Here is a 22235-nt window from a genome sequence, read left to right as displayed (position 1 = left end):
GGAGAAGGATTTCTGTCCCCAATACACTGACACACTTTATCATCAGCCCCATTTGCTCCTTATGTATCATTGTTTTTTCTTCTTCCACTCAGACTTTCCATACATTATTCATGATGTTAATCCAAGTAGCAAACAGAAATTCCTGGGGCACTCCACTAAAGACTGTCTTGCAAGCTGACATCAATCCTCCTGGGTTTTGATCATTGAACCCAACTGCCAATATTTAGATGTTGTCTTAGCCTCTTCTCTTTGACTTGTCCAGAAAAAAAAAAAAAGCAAAAGCAGGTGAAACTTTGTCAATTGCTTTATAAAAAATCTAGGCAAACAATTTTTACTGGATTCCCTTTATCTCACACTCTAGTGACCCTCTCAAGACAGAATATGAAATCACCAGTGGTGTTTGTGAGGTTTTTTTGTTTTGTTTTTTTGCTAGACAATACAGTTAAGTGACTGACTTGCCCAGGTTCATAAAGCTTGTAAGATTCAAGTGTCTGAGGATGGATTTGAACCCAAGTGCTCCTGACTCCAGACCCGGTGCTCTATCCACTTGTACAACCTAGCTGCCCCACAGTGGTATTTGTTCTTGAGGAAGACATGCTGCCTTATTGCAGGATTACCAGTAAACATCCAGAAAAGGAAGCGGTGATCACACTCAGCCTGTAGAATTTGACAACCATCAAAATCAAGGTCATTCATCTGTTACTCCAGTTTCCTGTTATCACTGAACAAAATCAAGCCTTCTTATTCTCCTCCAACAGTCAGACAGCACCTCTCCTTTTCTCTGTCATCCTTCCCTTTGGAAAAAAAAATACTTGCTTTGTTTTGACATCACCTTCCTTCTAAACCAATTTCTTCTCTCCACACCATTAGATATATAATGGGTGATGTCTAAAATCAAATTAGTGGAACATAGAAAAAATAAACTGTCAGATCTATTGATGGAGGAAGAGATCATGATCAGAGAAGAAATAGCTTCACTGGAGGTAAAATAAATGAGTATGATTACATAAAATGAATGACTTTCTGCAAAAACAAAACAAAGGCAGTTAACAGAAGAAAAAAACAGGAAAATAGGAAGAACATCTTGGCATCAAGTTTGTCTGATGAAAGTCTCCTTTTTAGGTATCTAAAGAGGTGAGTCCAATTTGTGAGTCCAACTGAAAAGTGGTTAGAGAATAGGAAGAGCCCATTTTCAGAGGAGGAAATCAAAGGTATCAATAGCCATATGAAAAAATGCTCTGAATCACCAATGAGTAGAGAAATGTCCATTCAAAGTGCCCTGAGGTACTACCTAGCACCCATCAGGTAGGGAAGAGAACCAAAAGGGTGTATGAGAAGTGTTGAAAGGCTTCAGGGACAACAGGCTCTCTAGGGGACTGTTGGTAGAACTGTGAACTAGTCCAAGCTTTCTGGTGTCGACCTAAAAGTTTGGTTAAGAGACAAGCTAGGTGATAAGTAAATTCATATTGTTTATTCCCTTAAGTTAGCAACATGCACACGGAGCCAGAGCTTTAACTCTGACTGACTCAAGCAATTTTAGGAGGACATTTAAACCCTGACTCAGGAAATCTGTGTTACTCAAAAAATATATAGCCTCCATATGTTTTTTAACATATAGCATGAGAAAGGAAGTTTCTTAGTTGAATAGGTTATAAATACAATAAAACAGGAGAATGTCAAAGTGTCAATTGAAATTATAGATCCAGGACATCTGTGTTTCCCCTGCATAACATATGTACATAGGATACAAAGATAAGATAAGTCCCACTATTCAAGACAGTGTTTGGTCCTAGGCACCCTGCCCTTGGTGATCACAGACAGGAAGAATGCTGGTCAGTTTCATCTGGTCCTGTAGTGGCTGACATAGGAAGGGGTATTTTTAGTTCACTCAGAAAAGATTAATTCAGGTTTTTGGCCCTTATTCAGACTCAGTTGATCTTAAATGATTATCACTGGAAAGTAGTTGGGAACTATGCCCCCAAAGCTATTAGACAGCAGATTCTTTCACCCAGCAAGGTATACTGTTATCAATTCATGTAACACAATTGTTACACATTATCACACACATACATTAGAAAAATCTTAACATACAAAGAATCCTTTAATCATTTAATACTACCATTGTCTTAAAGTGATTTATTATCTTCTCCCAAGCAGTGAATGAATTTGCTCTCCTTTGGGTCAGACATAGGCAAAGTGCATTTCTTCTCTTTCACAGTCAAAATCCCAGAACAAAGAACGCCCACTGGTGGCATCTGCCTTCACTATATGCAAACTATGTTAGAACACAGCTACAAAAGAGCTGTAGAGAAGTGGAAAAACTATAAGAGTGAACGAGAAGGTGGCAGAAGTACACAAAGAAAATGAAGCAAGGAGTCAACAGAAAGATCAGGAAGCCCCACCTTCAGGCTCCACTTTGGATGGTGTGTGTGTGTGTGTGTGTGTGTTTTGATAAGTTTTTCTGACTTTTCTCTTACCCTTTCACACTCTTAATAAAACTCATTTGTAATCTGAGATTTCTGTCTGGGAGAGGATGAGGGAGGAATACTGGTTGAAATTCTGGTGATGGGGAAAACATTTCAATAAAATTTATTTTTAAAAACACTACTATCTTTGTAAGTTGTATTGCTTAGCTATTTTCTCTTCATGTTTCTAACAGTATTGTTGAGGTTTGTAGTTGGGAGAGCTGGTTCTCGTGTGAAAGAATTCACTTGGACCTTCTCTGTAGCCATTGGGAGCTTTATTTCGTCAAAGCTTCATGGGCCTGAGGTTAGGAAGGAGCTAAACAAAGGGGCGCCAATATAGGAAAAGACCCAGGCTTATATAGACAGAAAGCTACACAGCCTGCAGGATAATGGTATATTTTTAGAGTTTTACATGGGAGTTAGAGATCAGGGACAAGACAAGAACAAATAAGATGAGGAAGATGGTTGACACAGGATGAGGAAGATAAATGACAGAATAAAGTCACTGGATAAGGGAGGCAAAGGAAATTCTTTTGGTGCGAGTTGTATGGCATTTCAAGATAAAGGGAAAAGGACTTGAAAAGTTTTCAAGTTCCAGGATCTCAAGATACAGGATGGGCTACAGAATGAGCCTCAAACCACCTCAGGGGCCTGGGAAAGTAATCCTTAATATTATTTTTAATCCTAGGGCACTCTTTGCCCCCACATCAGTATTCTAAATATGTATTGGCATTACAATCTGTTAGTTCTACTTAGAATGTAAGACATTGGGAATCAAGGGAAGACTGTCCTGAAGCAGAGGCTGAAAGTTGTAAGATTTTATTACCCTAACCAAGACACCCCTGTGCTGCTCTCCAGAGGTTTGCAGCCACTTACTTCATTGGGAGTAAGAGAACAATCCAGGTCTCAGACATTTGCCATCCCTGTGACCCTGAGGTAGTCTCATCCTTGTTCTCTGCCCCTTTATTTGTATCCTCATTTGTAAAATTAGCATAGCCGTAGCATCTCCCTCAGAAAGTTGTTACAAGGATCGAATGAGTTAATATTGTAGAATGCTTAGCACAATGTTAGGCACTGTTACCTATTAAATTTGTGCTTAATTATTACCTCCTTTTTTTCTTCCATCATTCCTTCCTTTTCTGGGCAAAATCATTAATCACTTGTCTGTAGGGAAAATAACAAGTCATCACCCTCATGACGTCATTGGTCCTCAAACCAATCAGAAAAACATTAGGGAATCTAACTGGAATTTGCAGGCTAACCATTAACATTAACGCTATATAGCTGGTGACAGAAAAATCTCCTCATAAATAAAAAGAATTAACAAAGCTAAGCAAAAAATTCTCTCATCACTAACCTAAGTTAAAGTTTGATGTCGCAACTAAATTCTGCAAGCTTTGGCTTGGGGGGGAGGGGAGGGAGAAGTCCTCCCCGCTCAGGTCAGCCCACGGCGCCTGCGCAGTGGCGTCGCTGCGCTCTACGGCCAGGGAAGGGATGCTGCAGGTGAGCCAGGTAGGGGGATACCGCTGAGCTCCTGCACCTCGGGCCGTGCGCGAGCCCGCCCACAGAATCCAGAGGCACTGGGACGCCTTTGCTCACGCTTCTCCCAGTGCCCTCACTCGTTCTGCTATTCCCGTCCCCGCTCGTGGACATCCGACCCATTTTAAGACGCTGCCCCAAATGCCACCTTCGCCCAACCGCCTCTGACCAACCTCTAGCTCACGCCAATGACCCCGGCTCTAGGCCTGCCGAAGCAACTGCTTGCACGTGTCTCATGTATCTATCGTGAATTTTGTGCATTTTGACATTCTAATACAAAATGAATGTGTTATTCAGGGAATGATTTGGGAGCATTTATAAACGGAAAGGCTGCGACCACCTAGAAAGAAGAGGATGATATTCCTGGGCGGTAGTTATCCTGGGCATGCGCAGAGAGCGTCCTTAGCCCCCCCTCCCCTCCTCGACTACATTTCCCAGAGGGCGCAGGGGTCTGGTCCCGGAAGCTTTCCCTTAGAAAAGTTAATAGACCGAATTGAGCATGCGCCGCCGGAAGTGTCCTCTCCGGGCCGGAAACGGGGCGGAAGCCTCGGTGCATTTTGTTTGGCGGCCTCCGCACCTCCGGCTCTGGGCTCGCCCTCTCCCGCAGAGCCCCGTCCCCTCCCCGCCGCCCTCCGGGCCCTCCTGCTCGGGATGGCGGCGCAGCCCTGTGCCCGGCCGGACTCGGAGCCCTGGGGGGAGCGCGCGGGGACGTGGGGGGCCGGGCGTCCCCCGGGGCTGGGGGCGGCGGAGGGGCCGGGGCGGCTCGGGGCGCGGGCCCCGGGCGAGGGCGAGGTGGCCCTGAGGAGCCTCCCCGGTGGGGCCCGACCAGCCCCGGCCTGCCAGGTGAGGGGGGCGGGGGAAGGGCGTGGTGCGGCCTGTTCATTCCCCCGGAGTTTGCTCATTCATTCCTCTGGACCTTCACTCCTTGGCGGTGGCGGTTGCCCGGTGCATTCATTCTGTATTTCATTGTTGCCCCGTGCATTCGCTCCCTGTTTCATGCATTCGCTCATTCAGTCATCCCAAGGCAATGGAAAAGTGACCTGGAGCAGGGGGAACAGCAGAGCTGGATTTGGTGTCTGAAGATGTAGGTTCGAGTCCAGTCCTTTTGCTAATATTGGAATGAACTTTCTTACCTTCCCTCCTTGTGTGGCCGGTCTGTGGTTGAGGGATGGGGTGCAGGAGAAGGAAGGGAAATTGAAGCAAATGATCCCAACGTGCTCCCGGGCTCAGATCTGTGAACCTGTGAACTATTTCACGATAAACCTGGGAATTAATGTGGCCTGGCCCAGCGGTCCGATTATGGTAGTCACCTGTAGGACTTACGTTGGGATGAGTCTAGAATGGGAAGGCTCATGACGTGATGGATCCCCACAAGTGTGAGTAGGTGAGGTCCTATCTACATACTTTTAAATTGAAGTGGTAACATTAAAATGTGAAAAAGAAGTTCAGAGGTCAACTCAAATCAACCAGCATTTAATAATGGCCTCCTGTTTGGCAGGCAGTATGCAAGCAATGGGGATAGAAGGAAAGACAAAAAAAAGGCCTTGTTCTGAAGGAATGCACAGTCTTAACAAAGGAGAGGACGTAGAAACGGTTATGCTCAGACAGGCCGTGTGCTGGATATACTGGGGGATAGTCTCCCAGGGAAGGCAGTAACATTAAGGAGAACAGGGAACAGCTTCTTGCAAAAGGTGGGATTTTAGTTGAGACCTGAAGGAAGTCACAAAGTCGAAAATGAGAATCAGTCAACTACTAGCTTTTATTAAGCACCTATTTTTATGCCAAGGACTGAGCTAAGTGCTGGGAAAACAAAGACCAGAAAGAAAAAAAAATCCAGTGTCTACCCTCAAGGAACTCACATTTTAATGGAGAAGGCAACATGCAAACAGCTGTGTCAAATAAGTTATAGACAATAAATTGGGGGCTAGTCTCAGAGGGGAGATAAGATAAAAGAAGCTTGAGAAGAGCGTCTTGCAGAAGATGGGACTTCATCTGTGACTTGAAGGGAGTCAGGAGTGGAGCATTCCAGGCTTGGAAACAGCTAATGACAATGCCTGAAGTCAGGAGATGGAGGGTCCTGTGCAAGGAACTGCTAGGAGGCCTGTATCACAGCATCAAAGAGGACATGGAGGGGCAGGAGGTATAAGAAGACTGGAAAGGTAGGAAGTGGCTAGGTTATGAAGGGCTTAATAAACAAACAGGATTTTATACTTGACATGGGAGGTGATAGGGGACCACTGGAGTTTATTGATTGTGTATGAGTGTGAAGGTCACATCTGCCCTTGAGGAAAGTAAATTTGACAGTTGAAAGAAGGAAGGATGGAAAGAAGGAGTGGAGGAAGACCAGCTTGCAAGTTATAGCAATAGTACAGGTGTGAGGTAATGAGGGCCTGCACTCTGCTCTGTACAGAGAAGGGAGTATATTTGGAAGAAATGAAATTAGAATCCACAGGACTTGTCAACAGATTGGCTCTGAGGGTGAGAAGAAAAAGTGAGACATCAGGGATGACACCTAGGTTTTGGACCTGTGTTACTGGAAGGATAATTATGCCCTTGACAACAATGGGAAAGGGAAAGGAATTGGGGGAGAAAGACAATGAGTTATATTGCAGATATATTGAGTTTAAGATGTCTATAGGACATCCAATCTAAAATGTCCAGTATGTAGTTGGAGACTGTAGTCTGGAAGTCAGGAGAGCTGTTAGGGCTGGATAAATTAAGATTTAGTGTCATCTGCATAGAGGTAATAATTGAGTCATGGGAGCTGATGAGATCACCAAGTGAAATTGTATATAGAGAAAAGGGTAGAGGTCCTAGGACCGAACCTTGGAGTACACCCATGGTTAGTTGTTTGTCCTTCGTTTTTGAAGAGAGCCATTGACATTACAGGGTGATGTCTTGACTCGCTCATGAAGTGGATTTGAGTGAGGCGGAGTTGCACAAAGTGGTCAGCCTCACTTTCTCTTCCTGAGTCATCCAAGTCCAGTGGCAAGACAAAATTCGGGGTGACCTCGGCATCTTTGATGTCTCGGCTGCTTCAGCTGCCTTCATGGCCGTTTGAGCAAATTGTTCTCATCCACCTGTTCTGCCAGGGGGCAGTGTTCACATACTTGGGGGAGACATACCCCTTACTCATCAACAGGTTTGAGGCCTGTGGGTTACCCTCAATTCGTTTTAGCCCATCTGCCCAGGTCATTAGGTGTGACCTGAGAGAAGATTCAAAGTCAAGAGCGCAATGCAGCCATAAAAATTCAGCCCTGGAAAACAGTGATTTAATCAAGACACTAATATCTATTTTTAAAGTAGTAGACTTAGGAGGGGGAATATAATTGGAGTTATGTAAAAAAAGTCTCATCAAAATATTAGCTGTCTTGTGGAAAGTAAACAAATCCAGGAAATTTTGTTTGGCTTGACTGAATGTTTGTTACTAGGGCTTTGTTTTTCTTTCTTATTCAGGGAGGTGGGAGAGGAAAAGTAGATATCTGTTATTGAAAACAAATTAAAAATAAAGAAGATCCAGCAGAGGAGACTGAGGAGTGGTCAGGTAGGCAGGAAAGCCATGAGAAAATAGTGTCAGGCAAGTGTAAGGCAGCAAAAAGTGAGACTGCTGAGCCATTTTCCTTATTTTAGAGTTTGAGACAGGTCGTCAGGTGACTTGGGAGCTTGAAGGGGGGAAATGGCTTAACTTTGGGCTAATCTTGGGTGGCTTAGGTGGTGTGGTGGATAGAGTGCTGGACCTGCAGCCGGGAAGACTCATCTTCAAGAGTTCAAATCCAGCCTCAGGCACTAAATGTGTGATCCTGAGCAAGTCATTTAACTGCTTGCTTTCATTTCCTTGTCTGTAAAATGAGCTGGAGAAGGAAATTGGCAAACCTTGCCAGTATCTTGACCAAGAAGAGCCCCAATGCGATCACAAAGAGTCGGGCCCTCTTGGTGGGGTAGATCTCTAGTTAAACTTATCAGAATGTCTAGGTGAGACTGGAGGTATAAGATACTGGAGGGGCCTCCCTTTGAGATGGAATCAGATTGAGAGTCCTTATTCACACAACCCTCAGGCTGCATTTCTTTGACCCCTGAGCCTAATATCTTCCCCCAGAATCACTGCACTCTGCGTTTGTATGTTTCCTCCATGGTAGTATCCCAAAAACCTAGAAAGAAGAGAGCTTCCAGGTCATGGGATGATTGACATTGTCAAATCCTGCAGAGAAGCCTAGGAGAATTGAAAAAAGGCCTTTGAGTTTGGCAACTAAGATTGTTAATTTTAGAGAGAGCCATTTCAGCTAAATGATGAGACTTGAAAGAAGGTAAGGGAGAGAAGTGGAGATACCTCTCTTAGACAACCTCAGCCTTCTTGAAGAATTCAGTCACAAGAGAAAGGATGGGTCAAGTGATTAGAGGAGAGATGGGTGTGTTTGTAGGCTTTGGAAGAGCAACCAGTAGACAAGAAAAGATTGAAGATGAGTGAAAAAGGAGGGGTGACAGAGAATGTAGTCCCTTGGAAGAGACAAGATAAATCATCTGTGCAGGTAGAGGAGTTTGCCTCAGAGAGAAGAAGGGTCATCTCTAAATGTAAGATAGGGTAAGGGAGGAAATAGTGGGAGGAAGGCATGTAGGCAATGTGAGATAGGTGGGGAGATGGGGAAGAAAGGGAAAAGGAAATAGCATTTATATAGCACCTGCTATGTACCAGGTACTGTGCTAATTTGATATTCTCAACAACCTTGTAAGGTACATGATATCCACATTTTGCAGATCAGAAAACTGAGATAGAGGTTAGGTGACATACTAAGTATCTGAGGTTGGATTTGAACTCAGGTCTTCCTGACTCCAGTCCCAGTTGCTCTGTCCACTGCACCATTGGGTGCAAGGAGCAGCTGTATGGCTGGGTGGCTCGTGTTATGGAAGAGTCTTGCGTGATATAGGCACACCATAGTGCAGTAGAAATTTTAACTCTAATTCCACCATTTATAATGTGATGTTGGGTTGGTCACCTTCCTTCCTGAGTCAGTTGCCCTGTATAGTGGGGTAGTAATTCCTTATGCCGCCTAGCTCACCAGATACTCTGCTTTGTAAGCCAGAGCACTGTAGAAATTCCAGGCTCTACTGTCAATGGGCTGGGTGAAGCAGGTATACATTGCTGCTAGGGAATTTGCACTGTTGGCATTCCTGCCCTGGGGCTGGACCATATTTTCACCCCCTAGATGGTTGTACCAGTCTCCTCTCCTCACCCTGGTGTCAGGTTTCTCATCTTTTACCTCGTGCAGAGAGCATTCCATTGTTCTGTTCCCTGCACTTTCACTTGCCATTCAGGGCCCTACTAACCTCTGTTGCACCATACAGCTTTCAAAAAATGAATCTACTGGGGCAGCTAGGTGGCGCAGTGGATAAAGCACCAGCCCCAGATTCAAGAGGACCTGAGTTCAAATCCGGCCTCAGACACATATCACTTACTAGCTCTGTGACCCTGGGCAAGTCAACCCCATTGCCTAACGAGAAAGAAAAAGTGAACCCACTAACAGGAATTTGTTAAGCACCTACTGCGTGGTAGACAAGTTTACCTTTCAGTGGGGTTAGATACTCTAACCAAGCCAGAAACTTTTCTTTTTTTTGAATTAAAGCTATTTTCCATGAACAAAAACATGTTCTCTCCTTTCAATGTCTCCTCCTCCCAGCACTAAAAGGGAGAAAAACAATTTCCTTGCTTTCCAGTCAAGCAAAACAAATTCCCAAATTGACCATGTTCACAAAAAAAAAGTCTGCTTTCTAATGAACCCTCAGGTGTTTGTCCTGAGATGTTCTACATCCTAAAAACTGTGAGAATCACCCCTGAAAAAACCTGTGAGTTTCGTGTGCGGTCGCAGTTCATGCAATGACAGGTCCCTGCCCTGAGTGAGCAGGCATATTTTTGGTATTTCAGCCATCAGTGACCTTCAAAGATGTCGCTGTGGACTTCACCAGGGCGGAATGGGAGCATCTGGATTCTGCTCAGAGAGATCTCTACAGAGACGTGATGCTTGAGAACTATAAGAACCTCGTCTCGCTGGGTAAGGACGGTTCTCCCCGAAGGACTTTTTGCAGATGCCTCTGAGCTTTTAGCTGGCATAACTGAAAACATTTACCAGTTTTACTCTTGATATGACAGGATATTCAAGGATCAATTGAATGTGAAGTTATTCCTAATGGTTAAGAGACGAAGTGTTTCTGTTCCCACTGGAAAGGGCCTACTTTGTACAGTGGAAATCTGTAGCATCATTGCCCTGTTCCTGAAGCTGCTACCTCCCAAAGCACAAAGTCCAATATTAGTCATGGATTGGGTCAAGTGAATTCATTTTGTTTCGGAGCCAGACTCCTTGGTTTTGTGGACCTCTACAGAGAGTCCTTCAGAGGTGCTTTGTGACCACTCCTGGGCTTTCCTGGGATTCCCTTCTTTCTCTGAAAGTAAAGAGATTAGGATTGGATTCTGAAGTGATTCCTTGTACCCAAAAGTTTCCCATTTCTTTTCCTGAGCAGGGTTTCCAATTTCCAAACCAAAAGTGATCTCCAAGTTAGAAAGAGGAGGTGCACATTGGATGCTTGGGAGAAGAGTTTCCAGAAGGCCCTTTCCAGGTGAGTGAGATATGAGTGCCTGCTGGCTGTAGCAGAGAAGCTGGAGGAGAGCAAGCTGTTCTTATTCACAGTTCCTGGAGCGGGGGTGGGAGCGGGGCTGTAGGGTTAAATGGCCTGAGACTGTCCCATGTAAATTCTATCTTAGTCATTCATCGGTTTTTTCCCTCCTATTCAGTTAAATGACAGGTTTGGAAATGACCTAAAGAACCATCTAGTTCAAACTCTTGACCTTGGAGATGCAACTTCATGCTTTGTCAAAGGAAAATGTTGACCTGGAGGACCTCTGAGGCCCTTTCCGGCTCCAGAGCTATGAGAGAGAGAGGGCTAAAGCGACTGAGGCAGGGTTGTGCCGTCCTGAAGGAGCAGAACCATGCTTTGAACCCAGGTTGCCTGTGCCCCACGTCCAATAGAGCAATTACCTTGTCCTCAGAAATATCACACTTTACTACGTCATGAATGAGAAAATTAGAAGAGTAAGAAGAGCCGAGTGGCATTGCCGAGGTTAAAACTTTTTATTTTATTGCCCAGAATTAGATGTTGAGATCAGATGGCTGGCAGAGTAGAAAGAACACGGCCCTAGGATTTGGGAGCTTTGGGCTCTGGTACTATCATTGGCTTGGCTCTTGGCATCCTTCCCTGAACTTCCTTGTCCTGATCTGTAAAATGAAGAGAGTGGCTCAGGCCAACCTCCATGTTTAGAGTGCACGCTCTCTTCCCCTCTGGCCTTCGAAGTAAGTGCTGTCTGTCATGTCTAAGCTCAGTGACAGCCTTGTGTGTGAGGCCTTTCCCAAACCCTCTCGGTGGTTTATGCTCTTCCAAAAACGTGTGTATTAGCTGTGGAGTGATGTGTCCCTCAGTCAGCAAGCTTTTGAATGCCTGCTCTGTGCTAGGCCCTTGCGGTGGAGAGCGAAAGGATCCTGTAGGATAGTCACATTCTCTTGAAGAAAATATTCATGATGTGCAGGTGCAAGGATTTGGAGTTGTCTGACAGTCTGATAGTCTCTCTTTCCTGGATGCCTGGACATGTCTTTTCTAACAAGATTTTTTCCAGCAGTTTTTTGGAGGTGTTTAGTGCTGCACCAGAGTTCTGTTTGCCTCATTGGGTTCTGAATTCTAGGCACTGTGACAGCAGAGGGTAGCCTCTGATAATTCCTAGGTCCCTTGTCTAAAGACCAGCTTAGGTGAGGTAAGAGCAGCTCATCTGTACTCACCCACAGCATGGTGATAAATGGGTCAGTCTTACCAAATCTTGAACACTGAGTTAGAGAGGGCTTGTGTCCTTTGCCTGGTGAAAGGAGCAGTATGAGTAATAACCAGTGTAATCATAGATCTCTAAGTGTGGAACTGTTCAGGGCTTTCCATGTCCAGCATTTCCAGCTCTCTTTGAAGAAAATGTGCAAGATATTGAAATCTGGGGTTTCTGAGTAGTCTATCAACCTTGGGTAGTTTTTACATGTTCTGTTTTTATTTTTTTTTTGTTTTGGTTTGGCAACAGGGTTAAGTGACTTGCCTAGGGTCACACAGCTAGTAAGTGTTATGTGTCTGAGGCCGGATCTGAACTCAAGTCCTCCTGAATCCAGGGCTGGTGCTCTATCCACTGCACCACCTAGCTGCCCCATGTTCTGTTTTTACATTACAAATTACATTTCATATTATCCCCACTCTGTGAGAGCTCTCTTGTAACAAAGTAAAGCAGTTAAGCAAAACTAATAATGGTAACTTCTGTTATTCTTGTGTTTTTGTTTTTTTTTAGGGGGGTTGGCAATCAGGGTTAAGTGACTTGCCCAGGGTCACACAGCTAGTGAGTGTTATGTGTCTGAGACCAGATTTGAACTCAGGTCCTCCTGACTCCAGGGCCAGTGGTCTATCCACTGTGCTACCTAACTGCCCCTGGTAACCACTTCTAAAAGTGCATACCACATTCCATATCTGTAGCACCCCCCCACACACACCTTCTCTATTTTTTAAAGTGGTTTTTTTTTTTTTTTTTTTTTTTTTTGGTGAGGCAGTTGGGGCTAAATGACTTGCCCAGGGCTGGATTTGAACTCAGGTCCTCCTGACTCCAAGACTAGAACTCTATCCACTGTGCCACATAGCTGCTTTGTAAAGTGTATTTTTAATTGATGGAAATCTGTTTTCTCCCCGCCTCATCCTCTGTCCTACTGGAAAAAAAAAAACAAAAGAAAAATAAATTCCTTGTAACAAACATGCATAGGCAAGCAAAAGCACTTCCCTTTTTGGCTGTATACAAAAATATACCTTTCAGAAGGAGATATGCCAAGTGAAGTAGTGTAGAGGGAGGAGAGGAGGTATAAAGAGAAATATCGGAAGCCCTGGAGGGACCAGAGAGGGCAATTTGGGATCAGAGTTTAGATCAGCATCGCCACATACCTGAGTTACTGAACATGGCTCCTAATTAGTCTTCCTAAGCATTCCAGCTAGTGGAAACTGGGTGGCACAGGGGATAGAGCATTAGACCTGGAATCAGGAAGACCTAAGTTTAAATCCAGCCTCAGACGTGTAACTGTGTGACCCAGGATAAGTCACTTTACCTATGTTTGTCTCACTTTCCTTGACTGTAAAATGGGGATAATAATAGCACCCACCTCCAAGGGTGGTTGTGAGGATCAGATGAGAAAATGTTTGTAACGTACTTGGCACAGTACCTGGCACTATATAAATGCTATTATTATTATGCTTCTGACCTTACCATTCCAACAAAACTGCTTTAAGTTACTAGTGATCTCTTAGGTTGCAAAACCAACAGCCTTTTCTCAAAACTCATTTTCCTCAACTCTGCAGACTTTGACACTGTCCATTACTCTCTCCTCCTTAATGCTCTCTTCTCTCTGGGTTTTCTCTCTTCTGGTTCTCCTTCTACCTGTCTGACTGCTCATTCTCTGTCTTCTTTGCTGGCTCCTCCTCTAAATCACACCGTCTAACCACAGATGTCCCTCAGGATTTTGTCCTGGGCCTCCTTCTCTTCTCCCTCTATACTACTTCACTTAGTAAGCTCATCAGCATCATCTTTATGCTGATCATTCTCAAATCTACCTATCCTGCCTCAGCCTCTCTACTAACCTCCGGTCTTGCATTTTCCATTGTAGACATGTTATACTCAATGTGTCCAAAACAGAATTCACTGTCTTTCCCCCTAAACCCTCCCCTTCCTACCTTTACTATTACTGTTGAGGGTATCACCATCCTTGTATTCTTGAAACCTATGAGTCATCCTGGACTCCTCACTGTCTTTTTACCCCCTCCCCTCCATCCAGTCTATTGCCAAGGTCAGTTGATTTCAGCTTTGCAACATCTCTAGAATATGCCACTTTCCAAACATGTCGCCCTCTCTACTCAGTAAACACAAGTAGTTCTCTATCACTTCCAGGATCAAATATAAAATCCTCTGCTTTGTGTTCAAAGCTCTTTATAACCTAGCCACCCACCAACCTTTCCAGTCTTCTTACACCTTACTCCTGAACAAGTTCTATAAAATCCAGTAACATTGGCCTCCTGGTTGTTCCGTGAACAAGACACTCCCATCTCTCAGCTCCAGGCATTTTCCTCCAGCTAAAATCTTACCTTCTACAGGGAACCTACCCCATCCCCTCTTGGGTCTTTACTCTTTCAGTTATTTTCTATTTATCCTGTGTATAGCTTGATCATACATTGTTGTTTGCTTGTCGTCTCCCCCATAAGGTTGAGAGCAGGGACTATTTTTTTGCCTCTTTTTGAATCCCCAGGGCTTAGTACAGTGCCTGGCACAGAGTAGACAATAAACGCTTAATAAGTGACTGACTCATCCTCATCCCCTCTGGACTCAAGTTATCAGTGATTTCTTAATGGACAAGTCTAAGGGCCTTCTCTTCATCGATATCCTTATAAGGATAAAGACATAAATTCTGTTAACATTTGACACTGACAACCCTCTCTTCTTAAATACTCATTCCTCCAGTTTTTGTTGTACTACCTTCTCCAAGTACTTCTCCTATCTTTGTAACTACTCCTCAGTTTTCTTTGCTGGGCTTCAAATAGGTCAATCCTACTATCCTCCAAAGTTCTGTCCTGAGCCCTTTTCCCTTTTTCTTCTATACTTTCTTGTTTAGTGATCTTAGCTCCTATAGTTTCAATTTACATTAAGATCTCTTTGTGAATTATTCCCCAATCTCCCTGATCAGTTTATCTAGCCCTAGTTTGTTTCCTGAGCATTTAGAGTTAGGCTGCATCATCAACTGGCTGTCAGACATTTTAGACTTTATGTCCTGTTGGCATCTTAAATGAAGCTTTTTAAAAAGCTATTTAGTAACACAAGTCAACATATCAACTAAATCAGTTAACCTACTTTGATTGAGATTATTCAAACAACTTTTAAGTCTTCTTAGCTCTTCTGTTATCAAGCCCATACTTCTCAAGACATCTTGACCATCTTGTCTTAACTCTGACATCAAAAACTTGCTGAAATTTAATTACTAACTCACTAACCAACCCCAAAATCTTATGGATATAAAAAGTAGGTTAGCTTTGCATAATTTCTTCACTTTTCCCCCTGAATTTTGGATTTTGTTGCTTTCTTTTTTTTTAAGCACTCAAAATTAGCGAGTTGAACTTGGGTTTTGTTTCAGTTTTGTTTTTGTCTTTTGTCAAGAGATCACTGTTAGGATTAGCAGTCTGTCATTTTCAGAAACAACCCGTTTTCCTTTTCTGAAAATTTAGACATTTCCCCCAGTTTACCTGCAATAAATCTGTAATGGCATGATGAGATGCTTTAAGTACTATGAAACAATCCCTTTAGTACTGAACAGGTAAGTTTATCGTATCTTATACATGAGGCTTTAGTTTCCTGTTATCAGTCTTTGTTCTAGTCATTCATTTTCATTTTTGTTGATAAAGTACAAATACTTCATAACTTATTATAAAGAATCTTTTATTATAGTTCAAACAAACTGTAATATTGACATTATTGTGTTTCTTTCAGGTCGCCTTTGTCAGAATAGGGGTAAAAGCAAGGATTCCACTCCAAAGCAGTGTAATTATATTTCATTAAAGAAAAGACTTATAGTGAATAATAAGGAATGTGTTGAAGCCTTAAGACAGAACAGATACCTTAGTGGGTATCAGAAAATTCATATTGGAAAGAAACTCTATAAATGTAATGAATGTGAAAAAGCCTTCAACTCCAACTCAAGCCTTACTGTACATCAACGGATTCATACTGGGTTAAAACCATATATATGTACTGAATGTGGGAAAGCCTTCAGCCAAAAAGGAAACCTTACTAAACATAAAAGAAATCATACTGGGGAGAAATCCTATAAATGTAATGAATGTGGAAAAGCTTTCAGAGACAGAGGATACCTTACTATTCATCAGAAAATTCATACTGGGGAGAAATCATATAAATGTAATGTATGTGGGAAAGCCTTCAGCCAGAAGGGACACCTTACTGTACATCAGACAATGCATACTGGAGAGAAATCCTTCAAATGTGATGAATGTGGGAAAGCCTTCAGTCAGAGGGGAAGCTTTAATATACATCAGAAAATTCATACTGGAGAGAAATCCTTCAAATGTGATGAATGTGGGAAAGGTTTCATTGACAGAGGAAACCTTAATAAACATTATAAAATTCATACTGGAGAGAAATCCTACAAATGTAACGAATGTGGGAAAGCCTTCAGCCAGAGGGGAAGCCTTAATAAACATCATAAAATTCATACTGGAGAGAAATCCTATAAGTGTAATGAATGTGGAAAAGCTTTCAGCCAGAGAAGTTACCTTACAATACATCAGAAAATTCATACTGGAGAGAAATCCTATAAATGTAATGAATGTGGGAGAGCTTTCAGGCAGAAAGGACACCTTACTGTACATCAGAGAATTCATACTGGAGAAAAACCCTATAAATGTAATGAATGTGGTAGAGCCTTCAGAAAGACTGGACACCTTGCTGTACATCAGAGAATTCATATTGGAGAAAATCCTTTTAGTACAATGAATGTTGAAAGACTTCAGCCACAAGATATTCTTTATTTATCTTGACGGTTCATGCAGACACTTTCGAAGTAATGAGAATGGGAGAGTTTTTACCAAAAGTGAAAAAAAATCACTGAATGCTTAATCATAGAATGAGAGGGTTTGGAGTTGGAAGTGACTTTTGAAATGTATTCTAGTTCCTTGAGTCTGACAGCTGATGGGGTAAATGGGCTGGAAGCAAACTGAGCTCCTCAATGTCACTCAGGTAGTAAGTAGCAGATAAAGGATTGGAACTGAGATCTGAGCCAAATCTAGTTTTCTTTTCATTGCACCATGCTGACCTCAGAATTCATATTGGAGAGAAAACCTTTGAATGCAGAGTACAGGCTGGTCTTCAGCAGCAATTCATACTTAGTCCACAAAGCATTTCAGAATTGGAAATGGCCTCAGTAGCTATTTAACGTAACCCATACTTTAAAAAGAATCTGACTACCACACACACCCATGAACTAATCATTCAGCTTTTACTTGAAGATGTTTCATAAAGGGTAAACCACTCCTTCCTCAGGCAGCCCATTCCTCTTTGGAGTAGCTCAGGGGGGAGAGTACAGAGGCATCAAAATGAGATATTCTGGAAAACAAAAGGCAATGGTTATATATGTAACATATATGTAAAATATTGTTGATGTGTTTTTTTTTAAAGCATGATACTTAGAACTAACACAATATTCGAGATGTAGTCTCAGCACTCCAGAATTCAATGGAACTATGGCCTCCTTTTTCATGGAAGCTGTCTGTCTTATTTCGGCATACAGTAGCATTAGCTGTTTTGGTTGTCATAGCAAACTGTTGGCCCATTGGACCTGCAGACCATTAAAATCCACAGATCTCCTTTTTTCTGCAATACAAATCCAATAACAAACCTGATTTTAAACATACTTTCCTCATCTTTTAATTGTGAAGTTGATTTTTTCACTTCTGAGTGTAAAATTTATTTGTGTGTATATACTCATACATTTAATTCCCATCTTTTTAGATTCAACTTGATGTGTTAGTCTGTCGAGATCTTTTAAAATTCAAATCAAATCATCAAATGTGGTAACTGTCCCTCCCAGATTGATATCATCTGCAAATTTGATAAAGATGCCATCTATGCCTTTCTCCAAGTCATTGATAAAAATAAAATGTAAATTCACTGAGGGTAAGGACTATAATTTTGAGTCTATCCCTTGCACCAACCCTGCATCAACTCTTAAGAACCATTTGTTGAATGAATAAATGTTGAATTGCACAAAGCCAAGCATTCATCCTAGGGATACTTTACAGAATACTTTACCCCAAGATGACATTGAACATTTAATGACTGCTCTTTGGGTTGTGATTGATTCAGTAGAGATATATGTAGTGTTTTACCCTTTAGGGTAAAACAAAAATTGACTTCACAAGTTCAGGAATAGGGATACGTAGCAGTTTAAGATCTGAAAGTGTCAGTGGACTTCAAGCTCAATATGTGTCACTATTGTGTTGTGACAGTCAAAAAGTCTAATGCAATCTCAGACTGCATTAAGAAGTTTAACTTCAGGGATAGCTAGGTGGCACAGTGAATAGAGCTCTGACCTTGGAGTCAGGAGGACCTGAGTTCAAATCCAGCCTCAGACACTTAATACTTACTAGCTGTGTGACCCAGGGCAAGTCACTTAACCCTGATCGCCTCACCAAAAAAAAAAAAAAACATTCCACGAATAAGAAGTCTATTGTCCTATACTTTACCTTCATCAGACCTTACCTGGAGTACTATGGTAGTATGTTTAGGGCACCACAGTTTAAGAAAGACGTTGATAAGGTAGAAGTGTCGAGAGCATAGTAACAAGGGTGGTGAATGAGGTTGAGTCAAGGTCATAGGATTATTGGGTGAAGGTACTGGAGTTGCTTTTAGCCTAAATTTGAGAGGACTTGAAAACCTAAGAGCTGTGTTCAAGTATTTAAAGGCCTATTCAAAGGGCAGAAACAGGGGCAGTTGGTGGAAATTGCAAAGAGACTTGAGTTCGGGAAAAACTAACAGTTGTCCTGAAAGTGGCATGAGTGATCCTGAGAGGCAGTGAATTCCCATGGGTCTTTGAACAATTGATGGATAATCATGTATCGAATATGTAAAAGTGAGTATTCCTTTTGGATGTGGGTTGGTCTTAATGGCTGCTGAAGTCCTTTCTAACTTCCAGATTCAAAATTGTGATTCTGAGGCTAGTCATCCGATCGGTTCAGATCCATCACTTTACTGTCCTTTAGCCCACGTTTCCATATCCACAAGAATAGCATGAGATTCTTGATCAGAGCATTTGTTGTAATGTAGGTCAACCTGACCCATCAGTTTAATAAACCCTTTATAAGAGGATATAAGGTTATTCTGTCATTACCTATTTTTGATGAAGCTATGTTGCTTTCTGTGATCACATTTTCTTTTTCTACGTACTTGCTAAACATCTTCAGATAGCTTTCCTTTATCTTTTTGTTCTCAGAGCAATATTTGCTTCTGTTCATTCCTGCAGTTCTTCCCCTTTTATTCAGTCTTTGAGGTGTCACTGGCAGTGAGGATATAGTTCATCAGGACCTGTTGTGAATTCTTCAAGAGCTCTCTTACTATCTGCTCATTTATCTTGACTATTAACTTCCTGATAGCTCTTACTGTCTGATTCTTTCTATTCCACTGGTCATTCTTTTTGGCTCTGCTATCTCTTGTCAGTTATCCCATGCACCTGGACCAATAGTCCTAGCTCTTGCTTTCTCTTTCTTACAGTATGGCTAAGAAAACATTTTTAATTAGCCTTTTTCAGCAGCCTAATCTCATTTTTAATTTTATTATTCCTACCCCTAGTCTTGGACAATTTCACCATGCTTTTTTATTCATCTTCTTTTATCTTTTGTAGTCTTTCAAAAATGAGTTGCTTGCTGAGGTCTCTGTGCAGCTATCTACATTGATATCTTCAGCTCCCATTTTCCCTTGTCGTTGGAATTGTTTCCCTTTATGTCTTCAGAATTTCATTCTTGGAAGCTTCCCACTCATCTTAGGCTTAGGTGCCCATAGGATTTCAGTCTATGTGTGCCTTCCTAACCTTCCTCTGAAATTTTTTGAAATCTCTTTTAAAATGAAAGACTGTTTGGCTTTGCTTTCTTTATCATATACACTAGTACTCTTTCTTCCATGGGTCCCATCATTATCGCTTGCCAATCAATTTTTGTTTTGTTTTGAACAAACCAATGTTTGTTCAGCTATCTTTTGAAGGTTGAAATTAGCATTTAGAAAGGCCCAGAAATTATTAACTGTTTTTTTCTGCTTTTGGTAGAGAAAGAACTCCAACAAATAATTACTTAATTGAAGTCTTCCATCTATACTATATTAACTACCTTTTTATCTTTTGAGTAAAACTTACTCTTCTGAAACTATTTTCCAGGATTTACCTCCCTGGATTAGGACCTTTACTTCATCTTATTGCCTTAATTTTGTGAATGCACATTTAGGTTTTAGTTTGGTTCCTTTCTTGTATTTTGTCTCCTTTGATCTTCTGGATGTCTCAGTTGCCATTCTTCTTCCTTCATTAAGCCTCCTCATTTTATGTCATCTAGCATGGTGATATACATGTAGTTTCCCCTTTCATATTCAATTTGAATCATTTTGATTAGATTATAGGACACCAGGCAAATATATTCTTAACATCGGTTGTTAAGTGCGTTCCACCCCTGCCCAGTAGCTTGTCATTTTTTTTAAAAGCCATGGTCTAGAAATCCAAGTCCCATCCTCAGACACTTTCTTTTTTAGTGTCTAAGTGTTTACTCTCTAAATTACTTTTCTGCATTTCTTGCCTTTTATGGGAGAGCAGAGAGAAAAAATGTCATCTGTCCTTATAATCTCTCTAGTTTCTTCCTAAGACCTCATAATTGGAACTGTTGTCTGGGTTCCTTCTCGTAGTATTGTTTGTGCCCCTGTGATTCACCTGAATTAGATAGTAAGCATCTGTTTTGACAAGTTCCAGGAAGTGATTTTTTTGTGTCTTGGGTATATGAATTAGGGAAGATTCCAGCCTTCTTTGGTTTTGTTCAAGTTAACAGACAGCTGCTGTAGTATACCTAAGGACTGAGTCATTACCGGCTACTGCTGTTCTATTTTCTTCTGACCACTAGTAGGTTACCTTTTTACTGATCGCTCCAGTGGTCTTGCTTATTCCTTGGAAGACAAGGGGTGCTTTCTAATCAGAACAAACAGGTCCTTCCTCTTGGGGAAGAGTTGCACATTTGTGTTTTGTTTTGTTTTGAACTCTTGAGTGTTGAGTTTCTACAGTAGCTGTGCCTAGGGGAAACATTGAAAACTTCTACAATGTATACCAGAGGGAAAGGGATTTGGAGATTGTCTCCTTAATGACTTATAATTGAACATTCCAGGGGGAAGCTTGGGTAAATGGGGAATAGATTCTTACAGGGGAAATAGGGGTGCTTATAGGCAAACAAGAAAGGTTAGAAGAGAAACTGGAACAATTAGGGGAGTCAATTTAAGATCTTAATTTATTGCTTACAACTACCATGAGATAAAGATTTCCATAGAGTTAAAAGTGACAGGATGGTGTAGAATCTACTATGCTTCAGGTAAATTAAAAAAAAAAAACAGGTGAAAATCATAACCTCAGACATGGCAACAGTAAAAACAGATATAGTTAAAAGAGATAAGCATGAAGAGTATTTTCCTTAAAGTCAGTGTTGATACTAAATATAACAATCTGTATCAAATGGCTAAGTATCTAAGTGCTTAAAGTGAAAAAGTGAAACCACAAGGAGAGAAACACAGTAAAACAATAATTGTTCAGGATTTTGATGTATACCTTTCAGAACTAGTCTTAATAGTAAAAAGAAAAAGTTGGCATGGATAGTTTTAGAGAAGTTGGACATAATAGAGGCATTTAATGAGTAGAAATTGGAAAGTGTATACATATTTCCTAGCTTTGCCACCTTTGCAAAATTTGACTATGCAAGAAAATAAAAAAATTCATAATGCAAAAAAGAAGAAATACTCTATTGATATAATTAAATTATAATCAACTAGAGGAATTTGAGAAAAAAATCAAACTTAAATGGAAGCTGAATAATATCATCTTAAAGAACTGAGTGCGTCGAAGAGCCAATTATACAGACAAATAATTTTATCAACATTTGTAGGAGTTACCCAGAACAGTCCTTTAAGAAAAATTTATATCTCGAAGTATGTTGTGAAGTCATTCAATCATGTCTGATTCTTTGTGACCCCATTTGGCATTTTCTTGGCAAAGCTACTGTAGTGGTTTTCCATTTCTTTCTCCAGCTCATTGATAAGGAAGGAACTGAGGCAAAGATCAGTTTTCCTGATTTTAGGCCCAGCACTTTATCCATTGTGCCACCTAGTTGCCCCATTTCTTAAGTATGTTTATCAATAAAAGAAAAAAGAAATTGATGAAACTTTAAAAGGTAGCCCCTTTCCCCCCCCAAAAAATTCTACAAATACCAAAATAGCAATTCTGAAAACCAGAGAAAAGATGAACAATTTTTTACATGAGATAATAAAGCTAGGAATTATTTTTAAGACTAACAAAATACATAAACCATTAGCTAATTTAATAAAATAAGAAAGCC

The 22235-nt window shown here is 41.4% G+C and overlaps 1 protein-coding gene across 1 annotated transcript; it reads left to right on the top strand.

Moving 5' to 3' along the window:
- Positions 1-4358: 4358 nt before the first annotated feature.
- Positions 4359-17913, top strand: LOC114052720 (zinc finger protein 557-like). Its single transcript, XM_027875442.1, has 4 exons — positions 4359-4847; positions 9922-10048; positions 10515-10610; positions 15586-17913. The coding sequence occupies exons 1-4, from the start codon at positions 4359-4361 to the stop codon at positions 16647-16649; spliced, it is 1776 nt and encodes a 591-aa protein (XP_027731243.1). The 3' UTR covers positions 16650-17913.
- The last annotated feature ends 4322 nt before the right edge of the window (positions 17914-22235 follow it).

This window comes from Vombatus ursinus, unplaced genomic scaffold (genome assembly GCF_900497805.2).
Source record: "Vombatus ursinus unplaced genomic scaffold, bare-nosed wombat genome assembly UNPS02003778.1, whole genome shotgun sequence".
Taxonomy (NCBI): domain Eukaryota; kingdom Metazoa; phylum Chordata; class Mammalia; order Diprotodontia; family Vombatidae; genus Vombatus; species Vombatus ursinus.
The sequence above is the reverse complement of the archived record's forward strand: the minus strand, read 5'-3'. Positions and strand labels throughout refer to the sequence as shown.

Coding starts and splice junctions, on each gene's coding strand:
- LOC114052720 (XM_027875442.1), top strand. CDS start 4,359: ATGATATTCCTGGGCGGTAGTTATCCTGGGCATGCGCAGAGAGCGTCC. Junction 10,049..10,514: donor TAAGAACCTCGTCTCGCTGG/GTAAGGACGGTT, acceptor TTTCCTGAGCAG/GGTTTCCAATTTCCAAACCA. Junction 10,611..15,585: donor TTCCAGAAGGCCCTTTCCAG/GTGAGTGAGATA, acceptor TGTTTCTTTCAG/GTCGCCTTTGTCAGAATAGG.